Consider the following 13818-nt stretch of genomic DNA (forward strand, 5'->3'; position numbering starts at 1 on the left):
GTGGGCGGGAGCGCCGGCTCCTCGCAGGGCGCCGGGCTGAAAAGCCCCGTGGGCATGCGGTGCGGCTCAGCGCCCTGCGAGCTCCCACTCGGGACAGGAGGCGGCCAGAACGCTTTGGGGGGGGGCGTGTGTGTGGGGGGGTTGTGTGTGTGTATTTCTGCCCGGAGGCGGGGCGGGGGGAGGCGCCCGGCGCTGGGGCCGCCTCAGTCAGTGGCTCCACCGCCGGGGTAAAGCAGGGGCGCCGGAGAGCGATCCCACAAGTGGTTCCTCCCCGCGGCCGAGTAATTTCTCCTGGGGAGGGAAGCGGCCGGAGGAGGAGCGAGGTCCCGGGGCGGCAGGAGAAGGAGGCCGGGCTGCCGGGGAGGGAGGGGGTCGGCTCGCCGGGTAACCCCTGCAGGTGTGGGGGAGAAGGGAGCGGCGCGTCATGGTGCCGGCGGCAGACACCGAAGGAGGCTGTGCTCGTCTCCCCGCCTCCGGCAGCCTTCGCTAGCGCCCGCGGGGGAGCCCCTCTCCTCAGCCCGCCCGCCGCTCCCCTCCAGCAGCTCGGCGGGACCGTTCCGGGGCGCGCAGCGCGGTATGGCATCCGCCTAACCCCGGACAGCGCAGCCGAGCCCGGGACGCGCCGCGGCGGTTCCTCCGCCGGGATGAGCGACAGCGGCGAGGGGATCATCAGCCTGCCGGTGCCCGGCCCTCCCGGCGGCGGCCCCCCCTGCGAGGAGGCGCTCGGCCGGCGGGCTCAAGGGGCCGACGCCCGCAGCCTCCTACCCGACTTGGCCGCGCCGCCGCCCGGCACCCTCTGGGCTGAGGACGGCGCGGCCGCCGCCGCCGCCGCCGCCTGCCCGGGCACCGCGGCGCGGGCCAAGGGTGGCGGCCGGCGAACCGCCGTCACCTACGTGATCAACGAGGCGAGCCAGGGGCCGCTGCTGGCGGCGGAGAGCGGCGCCCTGCAGAGCCTGCGGGAGGCGTGCGAGGTGGTGGGGGCCGCGCTGGAGACCCTGCACTTCGGCAAGCTGGACTTCGGCGAGACGGCGGTGCTGGACCGCTTCTACAACGCAGGTGAGAGCAGCCGCCCGCCGGGGTCGATCATCGGCCGCCGCCGCGGGCGGGAGCGGCTCGGACCCCGGCTCGCCCGCCCCCCCGCCGGCCCGGGCCGCCCCGCGCTGCCGGCGGGAGCGGGCGCGGCCCTGCCCCTGCCCCGCTGCGGGGTCAGCTCCGGCCGCGGAGCCCTGAGGGGGCCGAGCCCCGGCCTGACCCCCCCCCGCCCCCGGCCCCTTCGGGCGGCCACGGCGGGAACGTGGAGCGGCAGAAGCGCCTCGGAGCCTGGTTTTCGCTTCCTCCCCCCCATCCCCGCAGCTGATGTGTTTTGGAGAAGAAACTCTCCGTCAGCAAGCGTGCTGTGAATCAGCACTTGTGATTTTTTTTTATTTATTTATTTTATTTTATTTTTTTTAATCATCTGGAGGTTAAACATAACCTGGCTGTTTTCTCCCCAACAGAGCGCGGGGGCGCAAGTTCTAATTAACGCGCCGAGCTCTGGCTGAAACGGGCAGCAGCTGCGAGGCCCCGGGAGCTTTGAACGGCAGGTTTGGCCCCAGCCGTGTAGCTCGGCAGTTTCTTTGTGCTGACACAGTAACTGGGATGCGCCGGCTGTTTGCGCTTCTGGTGCTGGTTGCGTAAAACATCTGGGATGGGTGGGCTTGAACAAAGAGCTACACACACCGGCCCGGTTAGTTGGCAAAGAAACCCTGAGCTGCATCCTCTCACCCCGGTTTGCTGGCTTTCCCAGCAATGAAGCTGTAACATCTTCATTTGAAAGCGTGGTGATCCGAGGTTTTGTGTTATGATTTACTTGGACCCTTTTTTAAAAATAATTAGAAAATTCTCACTGTTTTTTTTTTTTTTTTTTTTTTTAATTTATTTTATTGACAGATACATGGTGTGAATGTAGAATAAAAAAGCCTGCTTACTAGATTTGGGAAGACTTCATACAACTAGAACTATAGCACCAAATTAATGTCTTTTTGCCCTAAAAAATCAGGAGCAGGGAATTGTCCTGGCCTACAAATTTAAGCTTTGTGTGTGGTATGGTTTTAGTGTATGTGAAATACATGCCAAAAAAAAAAAAAAATTCCCACATTTGAAAAGTTTTGGCTGATACTGTAGCTTCTTCCCCCCCTGGGGATGGGGGAAGATAAAAAACAAAAAAAAAAAAAAAAAAAAACAAAAAAAAAACAAAAAAAAACAAAAAACAAAACAACCAAACAAACCCAAAGCCAATTAAAAAATCCCCACAAATGAAACCCTGACTATATTGTAGCAAATTTGCACAAAACTCTTCAGCACAGACACGCGTGTGGGTGTCATCTCTGGACCTGCTCAGGCTTTGCCTCATGGACTCCTGATTTTAGTTGAGTGAGAGGGGCGATTCCAAAGCCTGTGGTCGCAGCTGGCTCCTTGTTCCTCTTGCAGAGCTGTGCCATCAGCGGGAACATCCTCAGGAGCCAGAAGAGCTGTCCTTGCAGGTGGAAATTGGAAAGCCATAGACCTTCAATGTAGGTCCTATTCTCTCCGCATAAGAGAGACTTCAAATTTCAAGCACCCTGACACTTCTTTGTGCCAGGGCAGGTTAAACCCGAGAGTCTCGTTTGGTTCTGTTGTGGAAGCTGTCGCGTAATGAGGCTCTCAGAGTTGAACTATCCCTGATGTTTTTGTGCCTCTTAATGTTGGTTAATTTTTAGACGCTGAGCTGTGCAATAGGCGGGGTCTCGGTAGTTCAGGGAGGCTTTTCTTGTAATGGGAGACTTGACTTGAAGTGGGCCCCTTTTAATTCTGGCAGTAGGCATCTGGCATATAGTGCTACATAACAGCACACTTATGTAATATAATTTGCTTATTTTTGAGCAAACTGTAAATGTGAAAACATTACCTTTTCTTTCAGTACTGTTTGGCCATGGGAATTTAATCAAAGTGTTGCAAAACAGGAGAAAAACTTTGCCATTCTGTTTTAGTAGCAAAGCCCATAAACATGCAAAGAACTGGGAGAGTTCATTGCATCCAGCTCCTGGACTGAAGAGAGCAGGATGTAGAAGTTTGTGTCTGTCTGCTCCACATACACTCTGTGCTGTCTGAGCTGAGGAGTCATAAACCAGCTGCAATCCCAAAACTTTGTTGCGCTGCTAACTCTAAGGCTGAACTTGGGTCTAGATGGATCTGTGAGTTGTCGTGCTTGTTTTTTTCATCCCTGTTGCATTTTATACTCTCTCTCTATATATATATTTTTAAGAACTAGTTGTTCTCCAGAAACTTGAAGCTAGTAAAAAAATGTCTCTTATGTTAGGAACAGAACAACATTGAAGAGTGGAAGCTGAAGAATGCAAATGGAGAGCAGTGTAGGGAACAAAACCAAAACGATCATGGAGGGTGTAACTATTCCACAGATTTATTTTTTTTAACTGCTTTAACAGGGTGATGGGGTGGAGCATTTGTAGGTGACCTAAACTTCCCTATTCCCCTTCTTGTCCTCTCTCTTGCTATGTGCTTTCAGTGATCAAAGATAGTATTAGTAATATTGATAAAGAATGTCTGCACACTACAGTATTTTCAAAAAATGTAGTGTATGAAAATAGTACAGCATAACTGAATGTCAGGAATTTAGCAGTAAAAGTACTTTCAAATTAACTAACAGTTAATTGGTCTTATTCAAGGTATCAAATCTTACTGGTCTCATCGTAAAGGCCAACTAAGTCACAAGAGTAAGGAATGATGTGATTTCCTGGAGGTTTGGAAAAATCAAGAGTGTAACTGTGTTTGAATGAAATAAAAAAATAAACCTCTCAACTCTTGTAATGCATATAAATGAACTGTGATGGGGGTGAGGGGGGTGCAGGAAGAGCTACAGTATAGCACATGTCCATCATCAAGCCTTCCCTTTTTAATATCTTGTTTCTGCTTTGTATAACATAACTCTTGGTGGTCTCTGATGTAGGTTCACTTTATGCCTTTCACAGCTTCAAAGAGAGCTTCAAAGAGTGTTAAATAAAATCTAATCTCAGATGTAAATACTCATAATCCACTCTAAAAGTAGATTAGCCTAATAATAATCTTCTGACAGCTTCAGTCAACTGATGGTCCTTAAATGATGAAACATAATTAGCAGGGCATATGATTAGTGAGTAGGTCTTAGCTAAGTATAATTGAGGCATCCAAGCACCAAATATTAAGAATGAGTTTATTCTATCATTTCTGCTTGCATAATTTACATTCTGCTTGATTTCAGAAAAAAAAAAAAAAAAATTGCTTCTTGAGAAGCAAGTGTCAAATCAGCCCTAGAAACTGTTGGGAAAATGTCTCACAAAACCAGATTTCAACATTTATCACATTTTCCTCCATTTAAAGTGACAGTAAGGTGAAGAGAGGAAAATCTAGTCCGATTTCTTGCTAAACTTGATGTATCTGGGTTTGATCAGTTGTGTCAAGGGCTTTTTTCCTTCATGAAGATGATACTTAGTTTTTCTTTTTTTTTTTTTTTTTTTTTTTTTTTCTTTTTTTTTTTAACTCCAGCTGTATTAAGCTGCTGTAGGTGGATTGCAGGTCTCTTGAGTTCAGCTTAATTTCTAAACAGTTCAGGAATGTTTAAAGAGTCAGACAATTAGAGACATGCCAAAATACAGCAGGAAAACCTTTCTACAGTGCAGTAGGTAGTAATGGTGTTTTAAAAGTTACTATAACCATTGATATTTGTAATTAAATGATATTTTCTCCACATTATAGTGACAAGATATCTGCATATCCTGTTGATTTTTTTTTTTTAATTGTTCAGTTCCTTTTGAAAACTGTGCCATAAGTGAGTGTAGAGTACTTTAGAGTTTGAGTTTGTTAATTTTTTTCTTTCCCATCTTTTTTTAGTTAGCTGAAATTAGGATGATTTACTTTCTGTGCAGACCTTCTCATGGTCATTTTGTATTACAAAAATGCATCAAGGACTAGCTGAATGGAATGTTTTTAAAAAAAAGAAAAAAGGTAAAAGTACTGTAAGAGGGGAAAATAGTATGAATCAGTAATCTGACTCAGGTCTTCATGGGAGGGAAGTGCTCTAAATCAAGGTAGTTTCTTCACACAAGCTTTTAGGATTAGGCAGGTTTTTGTCAATTAAGAGAAATGTCTCGTTTGATTTGTAATCTGGTATTTACTTTAAAATTATATTGATTTTTAAAGAGCAGGGTAAGTTAGGAGTGAGTGTTCAGTTGACTAGCAAGACGAGTGGGGTACAAGTGTCAAAACCAGAATAACTAATGAAGAGAGGTTTTTGGAATGACCTGTAGAGTACAGTACTGTAAAGGTGACAGCTGTGCTCTTTATTCTTGAAGGAGGTTAGTAATGTCACGTTTTGGGAGAGATACACCTTAAAGAATTAGAGAGAAACCTTATGGGAAATTTGTCTTATTTTGGAGTACCTTGCACCCTCTCTTGGAGAAATTTGTGTTGATTTATAGTGTGTGGATAGAGAGCTTCTTTGTTTAGTGTATTCCTCCTGCTTGTCTGCCTTGCAAAATTAAGTTACGTTAATTTTTTTGGAAGAACAGTAATTTGTTAGAAGCACAGTATCAAGTGTTGTGACTTCTGTGTACCATCTCAGAGGGACTGATGGAAGATAATAAAGAACACACAGTCAGTGACTGAGAAGGATCTGGGTTTCCTAATCTGTACAGTCACTTGTTTTAGGATGGTTCTCAAGATCAACAGCTTGACTGGTATGCTTGTCATACAAATTTCTCCTTGTAATTTTGATGTTGTATTATATTGGGGAATTGCCTTTTCATCGGCTGCTTATTCCCAAGTTTCGTGAATCAATGGCTCTTGTGATAATATTTTGTGCTAACACTGTTGTGTGGGGCTGTTGAGATCATTCCCCAGAACAGCAATGATTGGCTTAGAGTTCATCGAATAAGAGATAATAAAATAGGTTTAGTCTCTTATTTTTGTTTCTGGAATTCAGCACCATTGCTTTTAGAATTCATGCAGGCTTGGGCTAGAAATTGTCAGTGTCAGCTCACTGGGCTTAGAAACATACTGTGCAATGTGCTAGAGGAGAATCTTGGCATATAAAAATGACAAAATCTTCAGAGAGCCAGTACAGTCACCTGTGTGAAAGTGAACTTTGCTTGGAAGATATTCTGCATCTAAATTATTTCTACAGACTTTACAGAACACTTGTGGATTGTGCATTTATAAACATTTACAGGCACACAGAAGTGCAGTCAAGCAGTACCAGAGCTCAGTTGCATTCTTGCAATTTCTTCCTGTTTTTCTCTAAATATGTTAAATTCTATGATGCTGAATTGTTTTTTGAAGCAATCTATACCTTTATATAAGTTTCCTGGAAGTTCTGTAATTGTGACACACTTAATGTAGACTCTTCTTTTAAACCCAAAAGAGGCGATGTTATTTTATAAGTGGATGTCCTTGGTTCTAGCAGTTGGCATAAATGTTTTCCGTGGTAAAAAGCAGCATGCTTCCTACCATATTAGCTGTTTTTAGGAGCAAAAAAACACTACCAGAGAGAAACCACAAGCTTTATTCTACTCCACATTTTTTCTCAGAACAATTAGGTGGTTTTCATCTTTTTCTCTCTGCTTCCTGATTATTATTTTTTTCATTTCACTAACAGACACTTGTCAGAAACTTGAAACACTACACATGTTTTCTGTGATTATGCAGCACTTGCATCCATCACTTATTTTACTTTTTTGACATTTCCACCTCATGCCACTCCCTGCCATTCCCCCAGATGCTACTGAATCACCACTACTGTTTGTATAGCATCACGACTGGTGAATCCCTCTTCCAAATGATAGTTGTCATTAACATAGCAGAAGAAATTATCCTGTGCATTATTTTTCTCCAATTTGAGAGTCAAGGGCAACTACTACTAAAAAAAAAAAAAAAATTTATTCCCGCTGTTGGTGGAACTCATGTTGAAAGAGTTTTGCATTTCAGCAGCACTATGTTGCAAGTGAAGAGTTGGAGCAGGAAATGCCAACTAATTTAACAATGCAGATGGTGTACAAAATAGCGTTGATTACAGACATACTCTCAAGATACACATCAGGGAGGTGAGGTATTACGAATACAGAATCTTTGTGTCTGAATGCATAGTGTATATTGTAACATTTAAATGAGGTGGGTTATAAAGTTCTTTTTGACTCTGGATATTGATTCTGGACTCTGTTAGAAAGCAGTATTAGAAACTTAAAACAAATGCATGGCACATCTTCAACACAAAACAAGATTTCATTCTGAAGCACTTGAATGTGATCGACATCAACAAAAATGATGAGGAGTCTGGAGAAAAAAAATAATTCTGATGTAAAGTTTCTCTTCTGTGTCATGGTTAGTGCTAGTGGAGAACTTCTGAATTTATGAAGAAGTTATGGGATTTGAAATAACATACTCGCAAATACTTCCATAGCTGGACCAGCTGTAAACTTGGTAACCAGATTCCAGTACTGGTACTGTATGCGTAATTTCCATCAGGGTACTTGACAATAGGTGACTAGAAAACTAGTATCCCATCAGTTTCTGTATGAAGTAGGAGCACAGCAGGTGCATGGAGGGCGTGTATGGAGTGGATGTATGTGGGCTGGGAGACTTGGGTTCTCTTTCAAATGTCATAGTCACTGGCCTGTCATAGCAGTCTGTGACTGCTGTACAACAAGAGCTTCCTCTGGCCTCTCCCCCAGCTGAGAGACTTGTACAGCATCTACCATGGGTGCCCTGGGCATGTGATACTAGTGTGAATTTCCAGCCATTTCTGTAGCGTAAATAATATTAAGGGTATGCTCTTGCAGTGCTTATTTACTAAATCTCCCAGTGATATCAGTGAGACACCTGGATAAATGGTCCACATCCAGGCTTTTGTTGCCTTATTAGAAGTCACAGGCTTTTGAAATGCTACTTTCTCTGTTAAGTGCATCAAGGTGTTAGAGCTAGTTTTCAAACACAATGTGCTGCATAGTATTTGAAGTGGTGGGAGAAATGCAAGTTATGAAATTATTAGGGTCTCTTAAAATCCAGTAAGCATGCGAGGCATCCGTATGAGCTGACATTGTGAAAGTACGTTCCCCGGTGGAGGAAAGGCTGAGTGGAAATGCTTTTTGAGAGTAATGCAGAAGAAAGCCTGTGACAGATTTTTCTGTAGTTTGCATTTCTGTAGCTCTGAATAGGATGTGTTGTATAGTAATGACTCCTGAATTTACCACAGCCATGGTAAGAATTTGACTTCTCTTTTTAGTCGCTCTCTGAAGTAAAAAAGCACAATACAAAAAGCTGTAAATGTAGCAAGTGGTAACAGAATGAAACAAATTGTGTTAAAGCCTAAAGGATCGAGTGACAAATACAAAAGGCCTTAATACATCATTTAGAACCGTTATCAGTAAATTTTTCCACCTGTTGTAGTCTTAAATAAAATTAAGTGAAAGTTTCAGTTTTATGGCAGTTCATTTTCTTTTGTCTCACATTAAAGAAAAGATGAGTTTGAAGTCTATTATGTAGTGCTAGTCATTTAAAACTTGTTCCTTTTTTTTTTACAGCCCTTTGGAACAGCCACTAATGAGAACTGCTGTATTTGCATGTATAGGTTACTACAAGTTGTATTTGTAAGTTATGCCCCAAGAAACAAAAAACCCCCTCAGTGGCCTAACAGTGATAGGGATTTTATACATTTGTGTTTAGTAAAACGGAAGTTATTGCTGGGATTCCCATCTTTCATCACAGATTCCCTGCTTTAGATTGTCCACAGTACTTTCCAGCTGCTGATTTTGTATGGCTTCTCTGGGGGTTTATATTCAGCAATACAGGCACGCTCAGAAGTACAGCATTTGTTAGAATGAGATAGACATACGAAGCAGTCAGTGAAGTTGACTTGTACAGCAGAATGTGTGTGTGTGACAGATGACAGCAGAATCTGTTTTGACAATTGGGGAGTTTTTTGGTAATCACTGATGGGTAGATTTCTGTAAGAAGTTTGTAATTGTTTGTATTCCAAAAGGGAATGAACCTCAGGCTGAGCTTGACACACAAGCACAGGCTGATGCTTTTTAGTGTATATTACTTTTTTCCTCTGAGACCAAATTTATTCCTTGACTACAGCAGATCTAATACTACTTTCAATTATGAAGAGCTGCTAATCAGCTACTAACACAACAGCATGCAAGAATTAAATCCTCTTCTAAATCATGTCCGCCTTTATTCAGAACCTCTGGGATGCATTCAGTTGCAGCATGGAGCTTACAGTTTTCCCACAGGCTGACTCATCTGAAGTCAGTGGGAATCTGCACTCTTTCAAATCCCACAAGAAACGTATGTTTTGATTTAGGAACTAGATACCCTTGTAAAAATTTGGCTTTGCATTTCTCCTTTACTGTAATAAAGTAAATGAGTTGCTCTGGGACTTGCTTGCTGATGGCATCTGTGGATGTCTCTTGCAGAGAGAGCACACTGGGTAAGTAAGTAGCTGGTGCTTTCAGTGGTGAAAACAGCTTTTCAGAGATGTCCTCTCACAAGAGTTATTTGCAGCTCTTGCATAGAGTTTTATCTGATCTTCTTCCCCTTTACACAATACCTGTCTGATACAGGTATAATGCTGCTTTCAATACAGTCTTTCTGGTTTACCAGGGACGATAGACTGAAACCTGCAGTCTCTGCAGCGTGAAGATGCAGGTTAAATAATGATCAAGAGTTGAAAGTCCTCCGACACCTTCCCATGGACCTGTGTGCCTCCAACAGGAGTGTGTTCTGCAGTGTGCAAGAGTGCCCAGCTCAGTCGTCTGCCGGTAGCGCAGGGAGCCCCGGGTGGGAATGAGGAAGGCTTCGTGCCGTGCCGAGAGGAAAGGAGCGCTTGTACCGTGGGGGAATTCACTTGTGGTTCTGGAGTGGGGCCCCTCATGGTGGGGATAAATTTATCCAGTTATGTTGACACGGTAGCAAAGTGCTTCATTTAACTCCACCATAGAGGCACCACCCATAAGATTAAAAGCTCCTACTTCTTACAGCTACACATGTTTTTAAAAGCATGACAGTACTGTTTTTTCTCTCTGGAAAAAATATTTCTGAGGGGAAACATGTTAGATATATGTCATAACTTTGTGTTTTATTGGCTTATTACTGCTTTTCAACGCAGTTTCTAAGATAAGGTTTCCTAGGCTTCCTCCAGGAACCTTATGGGTAATGTATATGAAAAGAATTTAATTTAATCTGAATGTGTGTGTGCTGACTACTGGTTCTGATTCCACATGCTGGCAATAATGTGGCATGCTGGTGAAAGCCAGTTTTTTGGTTGTGTGCTGCATCCTGTCCATCCTGTCTTCACTGGCTCCTTGCAGCTCATACCACCAGTGGAAGTGACATGTGGCATCTGTGGAGAAGGGGAGAAGCTATTTGCCTTCTGAACGTAACCTTGTCTTCCAGATCACAGTTGGAAATGAGTAGTTTTGGCCAAGTGGTCGGTGTGAAGATCTGGAAATCCTTCCAAGTCTCCTTGGGAGCGGAATTTGGTCAGTCCCTAACACTGTCACCATTCCTGGGTCAACGGCAATTGCAAAAGGCTCAGTGGCACAGTCCCTATCACTTTCACTAGAAAAGAAGTGGTTGTTACCTGTGTAAATAAACTGAAGTCCTGTTTATTTATGTTCTCTGTTTCGTTGGGGTCAGTTTCAATTTTTGTTTTCTGCAGAGCTGAATTCCACCAGTCCTTGACATAATAAATATACTTCATATGATACTTGGAGTCCTTTAACATGTAGTCTCTTACAAGGGCTTTCAGTGACCTTGCAAATCACATAAACTGCTGTGCAGAAACTATTTTCTTTGCTTATGATGATGAAGCTTATTTCAGGGGGTAAACTTCCCTGATTAATTCCTTCAATATTTGTATATTTACATTTCAAGACCATGAAGCCTGTGTGACTCTACCTGCCACAGCTGTTTTTTATGAGTGTATGTTAATTAGGAGAGGAACATAACTTCTTAAAAATTTGTGTATTTTTTTACTTTGAGACTGTGTAAATAAAAACTTTGGTGGTTCTAGTTTAATTTTATTTCTGCTGTAGTTTTTAAATTTTTTTTTGTGTCTTTTAGGGTTGTCACTGACTTTGGAAATTTTCCTGATTTATTAACAAGGCGTAACAACTCTGGGTATAGTGAGTGTTGTACCTGTGAAGCATAGGAGATCTTGCAGGACAAACCAGAAAAAAAAAAGTGGCGCTTCCAAAATATCCTGTACAGTTATAGCATTGCTGTACAAACCAGGATTTATTATTTTTTTGAAAGAGTGCTGGTAGAGGAGGGGAAAAGCATGTTCCCTAGTGCTGCAGCTCTAAAGGGAGAAGAGGAGAAAAGGCATTACCCCTTGTGAGAGCCTGCTGATGCGGCCAGTGCTGTGATCTTTGAGGGAGTGCTGGCGTCTTGCAGCACGACCTGCTTCTGGTCTGTTCTTGAGGGATTAAGTTCTTTCCTACTCCTAGATCAGAGTGAGCAGAGGAGTGGTGTTTTTCCTCATCTGCTTACTCTAACAGACCAAGGGCAGTACATGTGTACCCCGACTTACTGCGGCCATCTCAGTGGTGAAGTCTGAACTTCACATGGCATTGCTGAGTCCAGATCTGTACCTGGAGAGAAAGTACTTGCTCAGCCTCTCAGCATGGGGGAGGAAGTCCTCTGGCCTGGGCTGGAGCTGGGGACGGGTGGTGGTCACTGGGTTCTGCACAAGCCTTCTCCTAAGTTGGACCCTATATGAGCAGCACTGACCAGGGATGAGATGGCATGATGCAGCCCAGCTGGGCTAGCAGCTTTTTGCAGGACCAGTCTCAGGGGTGTATGGCAGAACTCTCTGTTTGCAGTTGAGTTTTCAAGTATCTCACAGGCTGAACTTAGCTGCCACTCAAAAGAGCTTGGTATTGAAGCTTTACTTGGATGCACTTAGTTCTTCCAGGCTTAATAACAACAGAAGTTTGTAGAGGACATTAAGCGTGAAGTGGTTTTAACTAGGTTTAAATACCTTAATGCACTTGGGTGTATTTCACAATTTTGATGAAAATGAAGGAAGTGTTAGAAGTATGCATTCTAACAGTGTTCCACAAAAGAAGTAAGAAAATAAGGAGTCTTGCCAGTAATTCTGTTACCAGAATCCACGATCTCCCTTTCCAGCTGATGCAAGAAGGCCAAAATGCAACAAAAGCACTTGGAAAATGGATAAATCTAAAGCAAGAGCTTCTGTAGCAAACCCTGCCAGATGGGTGTGTAACTGGAAAACTTCCAGTCCCTTTCGTTGCTTGACTGCTTGCATTTTGGTCTGTTTTCTGCAGTGTCCCAGAAGTGTCTCTGCTTTGAATGATCAGTGTGTTGACAACATAATATTTTGTCTCTATTTCTTCTCAGTTCAAGTACTTTAATAGTAGCTCCAGTGGAAAAATTTCCTGGTAGGCAGACTTCCGCAGCCTGAGTGGATTTCAGTTTATACTGTGGCTGGTTGCAGACTGGCAGGTGCCTGTCTTCAGCACTTAATTCAGTTCATAAGAGATTATTTCTTGCTTATCCATTATGAAATGAAGCTATTGATTTAGAGCTACTGCCATAGTAATTTCTAGCCATAATTTTGCAGTAGAACTGTCTCAGACTTTCAACACTAAAAGGCCTAGTTGACATAGCACATTTTCAAATAATCTTTAATGCTGATAAATAAAGTAAGGTGGGGGTTACTGCAATATGCATATCAATATCAGAAAAGAGAATTATCCTCCTGCTAAGCGTATACTGCTGCCTCTCTCTAGCTGCAGTGCTAAGTAGGATAAGATCATAAAATCCATTTTTGTATGAGCTTACTCAATAGGTAGGACTGCTGGAAGAGTTGAGTATATTGTATCAATTTGAGCTGCAGTCCCATGACAGCTTAAGTGGATGAAAAACCGGACTAGCACACTTCTCCCTGGTGATATTTTCAGTGTTCAGTTACATGATGAGCTAGGTCAGGGAGCCAACCTGACTGCTAACAAACCCCTTTATTTCTTTCTGGTTAGCTTTCTGTTGAGTAAGTTCTCTGAGCTGAGCATGTGTTCCACAGGATAGACAAAAAGCCAGGACTACAGCAACCTGAGTTGAGATTGCCTAAAGGTGTGGTTTCATGTTATATTCTTGATCCTGTCTCATCGTGTGTTGCCTCATATCCTTTCCTCTTCCGGTAAGGGTGGCTCAGGACTGTATTTCATCTTGGCTGTGCCAGCTGTTTGTGCTCTTAGCCTGATGTTTTTCAGAAACTTTCAGTTCATGGGAAGGTTTGAAAACATTGCTTGACTTTTGCTCTGTATTGGAACAAAAAAATCAGGACATCTCATCAGCTGGAAGTTCAAAGATTCTGCCACTCAGATTGAAATTTGTGACTGCATCTCTGTTAGCAAAGGAGAGCATTGATGGATAGCAAAGTTCAGTTGCTTGTGCTGCTAAGTTGTTATTGCTTTTGGCACGCTTTTGGCCTGGGCCAACTAGTACAGTCTCAGTAGGATTCCCAGTGGCCACTCTGAAATCAGCCACCTGAGGCTAGGAGAATTTAAGATGGACCTAAGCCCTTCCAGACCACTTGGTCCTCATGCAGAAGTGGAGCCTGGGGCATGTTTTATCAATCAGCGTTGCTTTACTGGTTTCCTAGTTTAAATGTAAAAAGTGTGCTTCTTTGAAGAGGTTTGAAGCTTGCATTGATAGCTGAGGATGAGCAGAGTTGCAGTGCCTGTCTATTCAGGGAGGTGGGCTACAGATACTGTGTGTGTGATT

At 43.5% G+C, this 13818-nt stretch overlaps 1 protein-coding gene across 2 annotated transcripts in view; it reads left to right on the top strand.

The window, feature by feature from the left end:
* The first annotated feature begins 222 nt into the window (after positions 1-222).
* MAP3K5 (mitogen-activated protein kinase kinase kinase 5) overlaps positions 223-13818 on the top strand; it is a 106209-nt gene continuing 92613 nt past the window's right edge. For both annotated transcript variants that reach the window (XM_032983114.2, XM_032983115.2), the window contains exon 1: positions 223-1056. In XM_032983114.2, the coding sequence (XP_032839005.2) occupies positions 645-1056 (412 nt within the window). In that variant the 5' untranslated portion in view covers positions 223-644. The remainder of the gene's footprint in view (positions 1057-13818) is intronic.

The sequence above is a fragment of the Tyto alba genome, unplaced genomic scaffold (assembly GCF_018691265.1).
Source record: "Tyto alba isolate M040663 unplaced genomic scaffold, T.alba_DEE_v4.0 Super-Scaffold_22, whole genome shotgun sequence".
Classification (NCBI taxonomy): Eukaryota; Metazoa; Chordata; class Aves; order Strigiformes; family Tytonidae; genus Tyto; species Tyto alba.